We start from the raw sequence: 12,112 nt of genomic DNA on the forward strand, positions 1-12,112 counted from the left end.
CGTATAGAATCGTAGGAATTGTTTACAGAGTACAATAGATTCCTGACAGAACATTTTGCATAAATTCACGATCTCTTGCGTATTATTATGATCAATCACACAATGTCAGTTTTTATTATTAAACGTCATGCATCAATCAATTACTTGACCTACTTCTTCCCGCCATTAATACTACTCTATGTGTGACATGATGAAATTACTATAATTTATTATCATAATTAGATAAAATAATAATTTGTTTCAAAAGGATAGCAATTATTTAGTTAGTTGCATTCATAGTTTGACATAAATTTCAGTATGTATTTAGATATCTATATCAGTTACTGATATATGTAAGTACCCTCGGAGGAACAATACTTACTTAAAAATTCTGCCATATTCATTTAGTAATATGGTACCGATCACGTGATAACAAAGAATGCAAAATATGCAGATCATGAGACAATAAGGAATTCATACAATAAATCACGTGACAAGAATACTGTTCATATTCTACATCAAACCATATAAATCGGGTTACTATTCCATATATATAATCAACTATTTTCTACTGACTTCCCAGTTTCTAATAATCTGCTTTTGCATTAACGACAAGAAAAACACAATAATATTTATCGAAATTTGATAAATTCTGTAACACCCGAAGCAAGGGTTCTTCGTAACGTACCGATTGAATCATTCGCGTCACGAAATTTCTATGACCATCTCCAATAATGAAACGGTTCTTTAATTTCACCGGCAACAGCGAAACTCGCGCGTAAATATGGAAATGCGTTGTTAATACGTCGTAAGTGGTCTGCGTAACGCTTAAAAGGAAGTAGACGGGCGTTGAATATATTCATGGCACACGAGGCTCCTAAAATAAATCGACTCGAGTATTCTGCACTTTACGGTTCTCGGCCTGTGGTACTGGACCGACGCGCCGGTTCTTCCGTTGAAAAAGAAAAAAAAAAAAGCCGCGAGGGAGACAGAGAAGGTAAACAACAGCGTCTAGAAAAAATTCAAATGGTCCGGCGACCACTTAGCGAGTACCTCTCGGCACAGTGGACACGTGTCTAAAGCGTGGCTAGAACCTTAACCACGTGTCAATATCTCGAGGAACGTTTGTTTACGAAAGTCATAGAGGAGGCGAGACGCGTTCTATCGTTTTTGTCGAACGTGTCGAAAAAAGAAATTGCCGATACCTAACCGTGACCGAGCTACAGGTATCGTATTTCATCCGCATTTCGTGACGCGATACAGTTCATTCGCCGAGAGACAGATTCGAGCAAAAGAAACAAGAAGAAGCTCGACAAAAAACCTACACGAGCCATCTCAATTCCCGTTTCTAGACAGATACCAAGAAATTCAATTCTCGTGTACGCAGTTTTTATGGGTTCGCTGAAAGGTAACCTAAAAAGTATCAATCACGTGACCTTTCCCGCTCGCACTTGTTGCGCACGCCGCGAGACGGCAATTGGCAAAAACGAACGCCATACTGTACTCACTTGATCCAGGTCACGGAAAGACACAATTCGTCATTCAAATCTCCGAGTTCCCATGGACTCACCATATCCCCGAAAGCTCGGCATTCAGAAGCAACATATTCTTCCTATCGAGGAGCTTTTGCGCGCGCAAGCACGCACCCTCGGCGCGTGGGCAGGCCCGAGCAGAGAAACCAGTAAAAGAGAAACTTCCCTCTCTGTCGTCTCCGTTCCTTCTCCTCCACCGGATAGAATCCACCGCGATTTTCCTTTCTCTGTCTCGCCGTCGGTTACCTTGCCGGTAAAAACAGCACGAGGTGGCCGGTCGCGTGAACAGGGGTAGGGAGATAGGCGTGGTTCCGTTCCCGTAGGTGCACCGAGAAACGATAGTGTTCGTGCGCCCACCTCGCGCCTACTGAGCTCGGTTAGGCCGACGCGTTCCCGAAGAGGGGCGAGCCTGGCCGAAGATCCACGACGGTGGGGGTAGCTGGCACGGGCTGCGCTGCAGTGGGAAGAGAGAGGGGGCTGTTAAGGTTCTTACACACGAAAATCGGTGGGGACGCGGCCTGTGCACGTGTGGTGAGAGAGAAAGAGAGGGAGCGTGAGCGAGAGGGGCGAAGGGAGTCGAGCACGACCGAAGGTGAAACCCGCGAGCCGTCGTAATCTCGCAGTCGGCGCGAGACCGCGCTACTGGAAGGGTCGGTGTGTCGTCATATATGCGGATGTACGCAACGCCTCTCTCAGATTCTCTCTCCACCACTCTCGCACACGGTCACCTCACGCGCGCGGCGAGAGAACCGACAGAGCGGCAAACAAAAACCATTTCACGGGGGCCCGAGTTTAGAGAGAGCACGAGGGAAGAAGAGACGACGTGGCTGCGTGTCGCGAACCAACCCTTTCCCGCTCGTCCAGTGACCGAACGAGAAAAACAGTTCTCTTCCCTCGGCCACGTTACGCGCCCGGAGGAGAACACGCGTCCCGTGAGTCGCGACGAGAGTTACACGACGATCGGACACGAAACGCCACCGATCGCTCTTGTAGGATACTCACGGTTCCATCTCGTCGTCGGTGGGGCCCGAAGAGAACACACGAGATCGGTTATTGGATACCGACGGACCGACGAAGTCTGTGATCCCGATGTGCCTGGTTGTATATTATTTACGAAACGTATCGGTTCTTCGTAACGTGTATGTGCGTAACCCGCGTGCAGAACTGGCAAGTGCTCCCGTACAAACTTGTGCGTTCACCATCGAGCAAAGGATACGCTGTTTCACCGTGACGGCTTCGATCGTCGATCGCGAGGAACTCGACAGAGGGAAACGTCCCTCCCTTGTTGTCCACAGTGCCATTTCTACAAAGCGAGGAAAGTTATAGGTTGTGAGAGACAGAAGACGAGTGCTCCCGTATATAGGCGAATCGATAAACAAAATAGTAAAAAGGAGGCGCGGCGTGTATTGTGTGTGATATTCGATTCGCGATCGATCGGGGGATCGGTTAGTGTTGATTGTTGTTTAAGAAGAATCGTCTATCGTCTGTCGGATTGTGTTGCCGTCCGTGGAAGAAACTCGCTGGCGACGGGCCGTGGACGATCGTTACTGTGATAACGGACGATACTCGTTTAAAAGTAAGTTCAGTGCCTGTCTCTCTGTGATCTCCGTGACGTTATCATCGCCGTCGGAGGCTAGCCCCGGACCCTCTTAAGTGTCCCTCAGTGGAAGGAGTTGCATTGCGTGAGCATCGGATGCGCGGGAGCCTTTAACGACCACTGGGTAAGCCATTAAAGGCGAATTTCATATTTACCTCGCGTTACGTTGACATTGGCAACGCGTCAGTTCAGAAACGCACGCGTTATCTACAAGTGTCGGATGTCTACACGACTGATTCCATCGATTATCATTTAACCTTTACAACGCGATCGTACATTGTGTCCGTCGAATTCAAGATAAGAATCTCTCGCGTTGTGCTATTATTTTATGCGTTTCAAATTTTGGTCAAGGTGCAACGATTTTCTGCGCATGCGCGTTTTGTGATTTTTTCTATATGAACTTTTCGATACAAAGTGTCTTTTTCGCAGTATGTAATCTCGATGAGTTTGGTGAATTGGTGATAGAATTGGTTACGTGTCTAGATCTTAAAATATGGAGGTTCCTTTCAAGAATCCTTGCTTAAGTGATGTATAATTAATAGCAATTGATAGAAAAGGTTGTTTTCCCTTCACCCTCTGTGGCGACAAAGCGCGTTCATAATCCGTGACGAGCGATTCGCCTTCCGTCGTCGCGTGCGAGGGCGGTTTAATATCCGTGCGTTCTGAACTCGTTGAAGCGTCGCGGCGCTGAGCGTCGGAAGTAGAGCGGATGCGCGCGTTAGGGCGAACGCGTATGAGCGGCTCGTTTCACGCTCGACCTTTTCCCTTCCTACCATATCGTAACGAACTTATAAACTCGTTTAATTTTATCCAGTGAAAAAATCGAACTGTAACGCCGAGAGCTTCTGGTTTCTACAGAACGTAATCTGGGACTACGTATCAGTTATTTTCCTTCTAGTCTTTCCCATTGATTTATATCTATACGTAGGTGGACGGGGCTTTATTTGTCGTAATGAAGTGGTGTCCTTATTTGTACCTGCTACGTCACGTGCGAGGGTGGTTTAATGTCGGAAGTGGAGCGAACACGCGCGCGTCAACCCAGCCACGTAGAACGATCTGCTACGACCAATCTCTTTTACGCGTGTCCCTTCACGGCTCGTGACTTTGATGCGCGTGCTAAGCGTGACGTGCGTGTGCTAATCCTTTGTGTCGATGTTGCCAACGCGCGCGACCGTTCGACTAAAAATTACCTCGTGCGAACGGACGTCGAGCATTTCACAGCGATCAAAGAAACGTATCGAGCACTTCATTCTTATTCCATTCTATTCCCATTATACGTCCATCAGCTGTTTCGCGATAGCTCACTTTAGAGAATAATTCTAATGACACACAATGTTTTCCTCGATATAGACTCCTGGCTCCCTAACGAATGTAGAGCGAAAGACATAATTCTAATGTCAATTCGTGTTCGTAGTAGCTCACTTTGGTCTTATGAAAGATGAATGTGACAGTGCCTATGAGTGGAACTCATTCACCGTAAGTAATATAAAACTATAGCGAGTATTACGAATCGTAACGAGCCTATAATGAGGAATTAGTGTAGTGACTTTTCAGAGAAACGTATTAGTACGCGTAACGTTATTTATTAATGACTTCCTGCATTCGCAATTGGCCAAAAACTATTGCTAAATGATACCTTAACTTTTGCACTCGAAGTATTCCCCTCCTAGTCACAATATTTAGAATCTGTACTTTAAGTATATCTCTCATTTATTGCGCATGCATAAAACGTAGAAAGCTTTAATTAAAAAGCATCAATATCCTTATTGAATCTCTAAAAAACTCGATCTAAGTATAACATTACACTTTGCCGTGTAAAACATTTTTTGCTTCCACACACTTCCCATTCATCTAAATCCCATCTTACCCATTATGATACACCTTTTGTTCTCATTTAAAGTAAGATCTATTCAACAAACCCACTTTAGGGTAGCGAGCACATTCTATGTATTTAGTACAGAGACTAGGAACTGCACAAGGTGTTGGGTCCCCAGTCTTCGAGCGCAAGCACAGTTTATTGACGAGCTCAGCGGTGTCAACGCAACGTTAATCGTGCGAATCGTACTCTATTGTCTTAATCGGGCCCTACATACCGATAAGCGAAGAAGCCAGCGTAGCCCGCTGGCGCGCGTGAGAAAGAGAGACGGTACAAGACAGTGCACCAGGTGTCAGGTGTCACGGCTGTCCGGTTTCGTTTGCAAACACGCCGAACAACAAAAACGTTTCTTGTCGATCCTTCTCGAGTGCCCTCTTCCAGGTGGTTCCCCCTGCGTGTGCCTCAACACGTCGCAAGAAAATATTGTCTTTGCTAGCCTCGGTTCATAAAACGCCATTCGAACTGTGACCGACATTTTTTCCTCAATCCCTTAGGAAGTTAGGCTGCTAAGAGTGAGTCGCATCGATTACTCCCCCTTGAACGGGGGAACGATTCTGTCTTCAGTATTGTGACTAGAATTATATTCTTTTGATTTATTTCGGGTAATGTGTATTAATATAATGAGATTGGTAAAGGTTCACATAGGTAGGTTTTGCTTCAAAAAGTAAGGAGTGAAGTGGATAGTAGTCTTTGAATCGAATTTGTGAATCGATGTGTAGGGTTATAGGTTGTTTATCTTGTCTAAACATTACGCTGTTTTGTTCAGTGTCTATTACCATTTACTCTACTTCATAGATAATTATGCAGGTAAACATTTTTGTAATCCTATCATTTTATATAATCTGTAGCTAACATCGAAAGGGCGTAAAAGTACAGTGCTATAAAAATAGTCTGTCTTCTCATAAACACGAACCAAACAAATTGAAATATTCAGTTAAGCATATTAAGTATACAGAGCGAGTCACGCAACTATATTACCTGAATCTTCTTGCAAACTATTATGCGAAAAAATATTTTTAATGAAAATTATTCAGTATCTAGAGAAGCATACCAAAAGGAGCATTCTCTTAATACCAAACAACTTTCATTAGAGACATTTCTTCATACAATAAACAGTTTACAAGAAGATTCAGGTGATACAGTTGCGTGACTCACCCTCTACATTGGTGGTACTCAACACCTCCCGCCTTTTCCTAAACAAAATTCAATGAATTCATTATTCTGTTACATCATCCTATAGCACAGTTCCACAAAATAATAAGAAACATTGTTGCAACAGTCGAGAACACCCAGAAAGTAGATACCTCCCTCTCGGTCCGTTCGAACGGGCTCGCTGGTAGCGTCGCGCGATAGGACACCATCAGTCCAGCGTCGGTTGCACAATTCCTTCCGACCTATCCGTTCCCAGAGGTCGCGAACGAAAAAGATCGCGGAGCGCCGCCCATCGAGCGACTTGTCATTCGTCGATTCGTATCTGCGTGGACGATTTATCGTGCTTTATGCACATATTCGCGCCCCGCCGGTCGGCCGGTTGCTGGCGCGGCGTGGCGCGTAGCGCGCCGCATGCGGGCAGCTGCATCAAGACCAGGGCCGCCCTGTGCATAATGATACATTGCGCCGGACATGAAAGTTATAAGCTTTAATTCGAGGCTCGCGCGATTCCCCGTACGGTGACCGTATATCGATCGCCAATTTGCTATGCAGATCCAAGGCCTTTCGGTGCGCCTCCCTGACGCAGCCCCTGCAATCTTCCCCTCCTGCCCACCCCTTCCACCCCTTTTCCCTGGCTACTCGCGTGGCCCTCTCGCTCCCACCGCGAGTATCGCCAAGGGAACGGTCGCCTGTGCAGAAATAGAATAAGCGAGGATTAAAGTACGCGCTATCTGAGCGATAAGATTATACGAGGCTCGGGATCCGAAGACGATTATACAGGCTTGTCGCTAGTCGCGCGTCTTCTTGTTTCCACGATCGTCGATGCGCCCCTTCGCTCATACGAACAGTTACGAAGACCTGTCCTCGTTATCGGCGCGCTCGACGTTCGATTTCGCGCTCGATCATTAACGAATTCTACTCACCTCCCATCGCTCTGTAACTGCGCCGATCGGTGGTGGGTTGGTGCTCATTGATAGTAGTCATTGCTCGGTGATTCACGGTTTTATTTAGAGTCAGAAGCTCCTAGATGGTCATCCAAGCACCGTGCCAAAGGTGACTCTCAGCGCCGATGATATAACCAAGACAGGTGCTTTTTGCGCGGCCTTTTAGTCCCTTGAATACGCGAATACCTTCAGCCATTCAGAGTACCCACTCGGCGCTACTTAATTCAGCCTGTCTGCCTTTCCACGGTAGCAAGCGACGCGAATTCGCGTGGTGCCGATAAATCGATCCTGGCTGATTGAACCGGACCCGCGATGAAATGGACGGCTTCCTCGATCGCGAGAGGAAAGAGGAAACGACGGGACCGGTATATCGGGATCGTTGCAGATTCGCCTGTGCGCGGGATGTTCGAACATGAGCAATCTCTGGCGGCGCGGCGCCGCAATTAGGAAATCCATTTGGCGTAATTGCGCGAACGAACGCGCTCCCTTTCGCCGGTAGCTCGACGATCTCGGAGCCGCCGTGCTTAATCAAACACCCGTGGTCGTCCGACTCGCCATTTACCTATACCTATAGACCGATATCGAAGAGATACCTCGATGGACACGGTCTTAAGATACGCATCAACGTTTCCCGCGCGCTTCCACTGTCTATTCGATGAGATCGAATTCTGCGGCCGCGATCTTGCTAGCCAATCGACGATCCGCGCCGTGAAGGACGGCGATGACAAAGATGACGCTCTCGATTGCTGACGATTCTAATGGTCACCGATTGACGATTCAATGATACGCTCTGTAGAGCTGATGGAGGATTTAGATCGTATGAGCTCTTGAAATTAGGTTTCTGGGTTTCTTTGTCAAGTGTCTAGGAGCAGTTAGAAATCTGTATTTGAGAGTCAGGTTAGCTGAAGTCTGTTTTTTTTAAAATTGACTGCTTTTTTTCGTTTTATTAGAATAACAGGAATTTTTTTAAGTCTCGTTATAAGTAAAGGAAACTTAATGGTATATAACTACTTTAAATACTATGTTAAGAAAGGGACAGTCACATTTGTTTTAGGTTCTCCTAAAAAATAACAAAAAAGACTTGGGTCATGTTGGCTCTTAGGTACAGAAATTAAATCCTGAGGGTATGTCAGTGTGTGGATGTTTAACCCTATCTAGTCTCCATACAATTTGATTAATTTCTTAATTTTATACTGATGCCTCATTTCTGGACCCATATTCTACTCCTGGTTAACAGAAATATGAAATGAGTCAGATATTCGTCGAATTAATCCACTTTATCGCAACTTCGCACAGATAAATAACAATTTGTAACTCGAATATCGAGGCGAACTTTTGTTCTTTCAGCAGCATCACCCATTGCTCGTGCAATTTCGAACCGTACGCCCACAGAAATCGGATGACGCCGTCGTAATAATCGAGCATTATGCTAATCGTATGCGAGAAGGCAAATCTTGCGCGATGATACACGCGCGTTGAATTGTCACCTGCGTGTACAAAGAGCGTACGCATCTCGCAGATATATGTCATGCAAATTGCAGCCTGAATGGTGTTCGTAGTTCGCGCTAAAGGCTATTACGTTCGAAATGTAAACGTCGCGACATTCAGCATTGTTAGTCTAATGATCTAATGAACAGAACATTGGCCAGAGAAAAGACTGAATGATACGTTCGAGGCGCGAGAAATGAGACGGTGCTGGGAAAAATGCGAAGCAAAATTTGGATTTGAAACGGTACTCCAAATCGATTAGAGATTAGGGGTATTATATCAGTGATTTTAATTTTGGAGTCTTCTCTCTGTATAGTTATAGATACTAGTATTCTATTATTAGTATTTTTTTAAGCATAGACAGAGAGTATATTACAATCCTAAAGACGCATAAATGATATGATGACAATGAGACGACAGCGATTTCGCAAAGAATTATGGACCCAAAGACAAAGAGATCGAGGAGGTATAGACAAAACCGTGTGAATCTTCCTCTACTTAATTCATCGAGCGAACAGTAATAGCACCGAACGAATCGCTGCGTAGGTGGTTGTCCATGAAGTCTCTCGGTCGGCTCGCAGGTGTAACGCTGGTTAACATACGACCAATCCCTTTTGACGATATATTATCCGCGTTGTCCCTGGTCGATCCCCGACGAGAATTATGTGGAAAGTATACACGCTTACGTAAATCCTCTGGCTGTGTTTCTTCTCTCTGGGTTTCTTTCGGCGTGTCCTCGGCCGTATCGTGGATCGTCGAATTATTGTCCTCGTGAATCTGCCTCGCCTCGACGCGGCATAAATTTTCGTCAACGCTTGTTCACCGTTATCCTAATCTCTCTCCACCTTCCTCCGCCACTCGATTGTATTTCCTTGTACCCCGTGGAAGGGGAAGCCCTCGATTAACGATACAACAGGAACCAACGCAATTCGACTCTCCATTATTAAAGGGAAAGAAGTATTTTCATTCCTATTATCTGATCGCTCGAATCAATCGCGATTCGCCGACCGTGTGCGCGCATTAACGGCCCATGGACGCGAAAGAGGTGGAGTTTCGAGAAAGATAGAAGCGGCGATAACGTGGCAGAGGCAGAGGATAGAGCTGTTAACCGTACCGTGAAGCGTTACACAGGGATTGCCTGGTCGCCGATGGTGGTGGCGTTGCGATGGTGGGTGAATGCGAGGGTTGCGCGAGAGAAAAGCCAGTGGGGTTGTTCCCAGCGTCCTTGACCGTGAATTCAACCCCCGCGCGGTCGACAGCAGGTTGGTTGGGTCGAGTCGCACGCTACGATACACACAGGGGTAACCATCTCGTCTCGCGCTCCTCTGGAAATCAATATCGCTCTCTCCTCTGCTGGCGGAAACTGTGCCAGCCGCTCTCTAAACGCACCGATGTAGTCCAGGGTAGGCGCTTGCTCGACGCCCGTTGCATCCACGACTTAAAAACGCGTCGCCATACATTGTTGCAAATGTAACGATTTTACGACCGAATATCGAGGGGAACTGTTATTTACCTTCCACGTGCACGTTATTCGACGAAACGGTGTTTAAACCGATTATTATGTAGATTTTGCGGTGCACGTTGTTTCATGCTAATGAGTGTCTACTTTTAATGAGAAATAGCGTGGTTCGGGCCGGTCAGCGTGTCGATTTAATTAACCGTTCTGGAAACTGACTATTGTTCCCTTCTGGGTTTTAATATCTGCAGGGCTTTCTGGGATGAATACAATTTTTTATGGGTTAATTATACCCATTTTGGAGGTCGTTTGAAAATCTGAACAGATTGTAATGAGTTGTAGATTTCTGGTTTCCAGATTAAAAAGCGTGTGATAATAGATACGATAGCGTGGTGTAAACAAGATAGTTAAGAGGGAATCTTTGGAACATGATTAAATTCGCCATGCAGAGATGGCGCAACTGGATTGAAAATTGAAAATACTTGCTAGAGTTTGGATTAGAATGTACTTAGATTTTTTAAGTTACAAAGGGCAGCCACACGGAGAAATGTTGGGTGCCAGTATTTTAGATTAATTATAACGAAACTTGAGTTGCCTTTCGATTAAGGCAGAAAAAGTATTATACATACATCACATGACGTCATTATAGAACACTATAACGTTACTGATTTTAACGTAAAACCGTAAACGATCGAGGTAAAGTGCGCTTTTCGCTGTAGATTTATGACCAGACCGACGTAAATTTCAATCTTGCAACGTAGTTCGTAACGATCTAGCTAGAAACTAGGTACTTGTGGCCGACTGGCCAGGACACTGGGAGGTTTCGTATCGACCGCGGCGAAAAAAGAAACTGGAAAAAAAAATGAAAAATGTATCTGTTGCTGTGTGCAGCAGCGTAATATACTCGCAACGAATGGAGCGATAGGTCGCTCGTATCTGTCGACGTTCCGTGCCCACGTCTCGTGTAATACACCCACTAACGCGAGCTGGTTTTAACAGAGTAATTAACGCCCACGCGAGCGTTTAGCTGCCAAGCGCGATCGACTTTGCTCTCTAGACAGGAAGATTTGTCTCAGTTTTCGCGATTACCACACGACTCCTTTTCGCGAAAACCAGACCGCGACGCGTAGCATGTAGAAGCTCGCATGTACGGTCTCCCACGCGATAAATCTCGCACGTTGCATTCGATAACACGTGAAACATCTGAAGGACGTCACGGCGGCGATCGAGGCAATAAAAGTTGAAATTCACGCGCGCCAGCGACCTCTGTGTCATCACCGTTCCCTAGAGTTCCCGACCAGTTATTAAAGTCGACCCTCAAATTATGACGGCATTAAATTTTGCCGCGAGATGGTACTTCTTAACGCGCGTGGCACTTTTCGCGCCATCCTCACGAAAACCCACTCTGAGGATGGCGAACCATGTTGTCCCAACTGCACTCTCTCTCTCCCAGAATTCTCTGTGTTTATATAGGTCAGGAGAGGCGCGTGGCGCCTATCGATCGACCCTGGAGTTCGAGTTCAAGGTCGCGCATCTCGTTTCAGAGATGCTGCGCCGTGCCGCTCGCGCACACGTGCAATCCCTGGAACCCCTCCGCGTGTGCATCGCCGGCTTCGCGAACGTTCAATCATCCTCCCTTTGATTTTGCGATTCGTTTCGACGGAAGTACCATACGGTTACGAGAAAAAGCGTGGTGGGTGAGTTTGATTGGAGAAAAACACGATGGGGAAGCAATTATAGTGGAAGGAAGGATGATTCGTCGGTATCATATGCTTGGCGCGCATTTCCTACGCGGAATGGGTATTGCGGAATGGCGTAGGTGTGGTGAACTTCAGAATAGTAGTCGGTCTGAGGTACGTAATAGAGTTAATCAGACTCTTGTGTAAGTTCGTAGAGACTGAAATAAGTAATATTGAGATACTTGGAAGGATGTTTGAAAAATATGAATTCAGATTCAAAGATCAAGATTAATATAATCGATAATGTAGGTACTTTACTTCTGAAGACATGCTTTAGGAGTTTTCAAGGATCGTTGAGCTCCTTATCAACGGCTGCAACAAGTAACGATTTCCAAGAATTGGAATTAGA

The 12,112-nt window shown here is 45.9% G+C and overlaps 2 protein-coding genes across 2 annotated transcripts in view; one reads left to right on the forward strand and one right to left on the reverse strand.

Annotated features, from left to right (window-relative positions):
* The window catches only part of LOC143188342 (uncharacterized), a 54,175-nt gene extending 51,998 nt beyond the window's left edge, over positions 1-2,177 (reverse strand). Inside the window, exons 1-3 of the mRNA XM_076392550.1 lie at positions 2,155-2,177; positions 1,921-2,029; positions 1,550-1,875 (exon numbers count right to left, since the gene is read on the reverse strand). Coding sequence (XP_076248665.1) covers positions 1,550-1,875; positions 1,921-2,029; positions 2,155-2,177 — 458 coding nt within the window. The remainder of the gene's footprint in view (positions 1-1,549; positions 1,876-1,920; positions 2,030-2,154) is intronic.
* A 2-nt stretch (positions 2,178-2,179) lies between these two features.
* Positions 2,180-12,112, forward strand: part of Klu (zinc finger protein klumpfuss) — a 44,933-nt gene continuing 35,000 nt past the window's right edge. Inside the window, exons 1-4 of the mRNA XM_076392551.1 lie at positions 2,180-2,643; positions 2,674-2,914; positions 2,980-3,087; positions 3,149-3,232. Coding sequence (XP_076248666.1) covers positions 2,180-2,643; positions 2,674-2,914; positions 2,980-3,087; positions 3,149-3,232 — 897 coding nt within the window. The remainder of the gene's footprint in view (positions 2,644-2,673; positions 2,915-2,979; positions 3,088-3,148; positions 3,233-12,112) is intronic.

Source organism: Calliopsis andreniformis, chromosome 2 (genome assembly GCF_051401765.1).
Source record: "Calliopsis andreniformis isolate RMS-2024a chromosome 2, iyCalAndr_principal, whole genome shotgun sequence".
Classification (NCBI taxonomy): Eukaryota; Metazoa; Arthropoda; class Insecta; order Hymenoptera; family Andrenidae; genus Calliopsis; species Calliopsis andreniformis.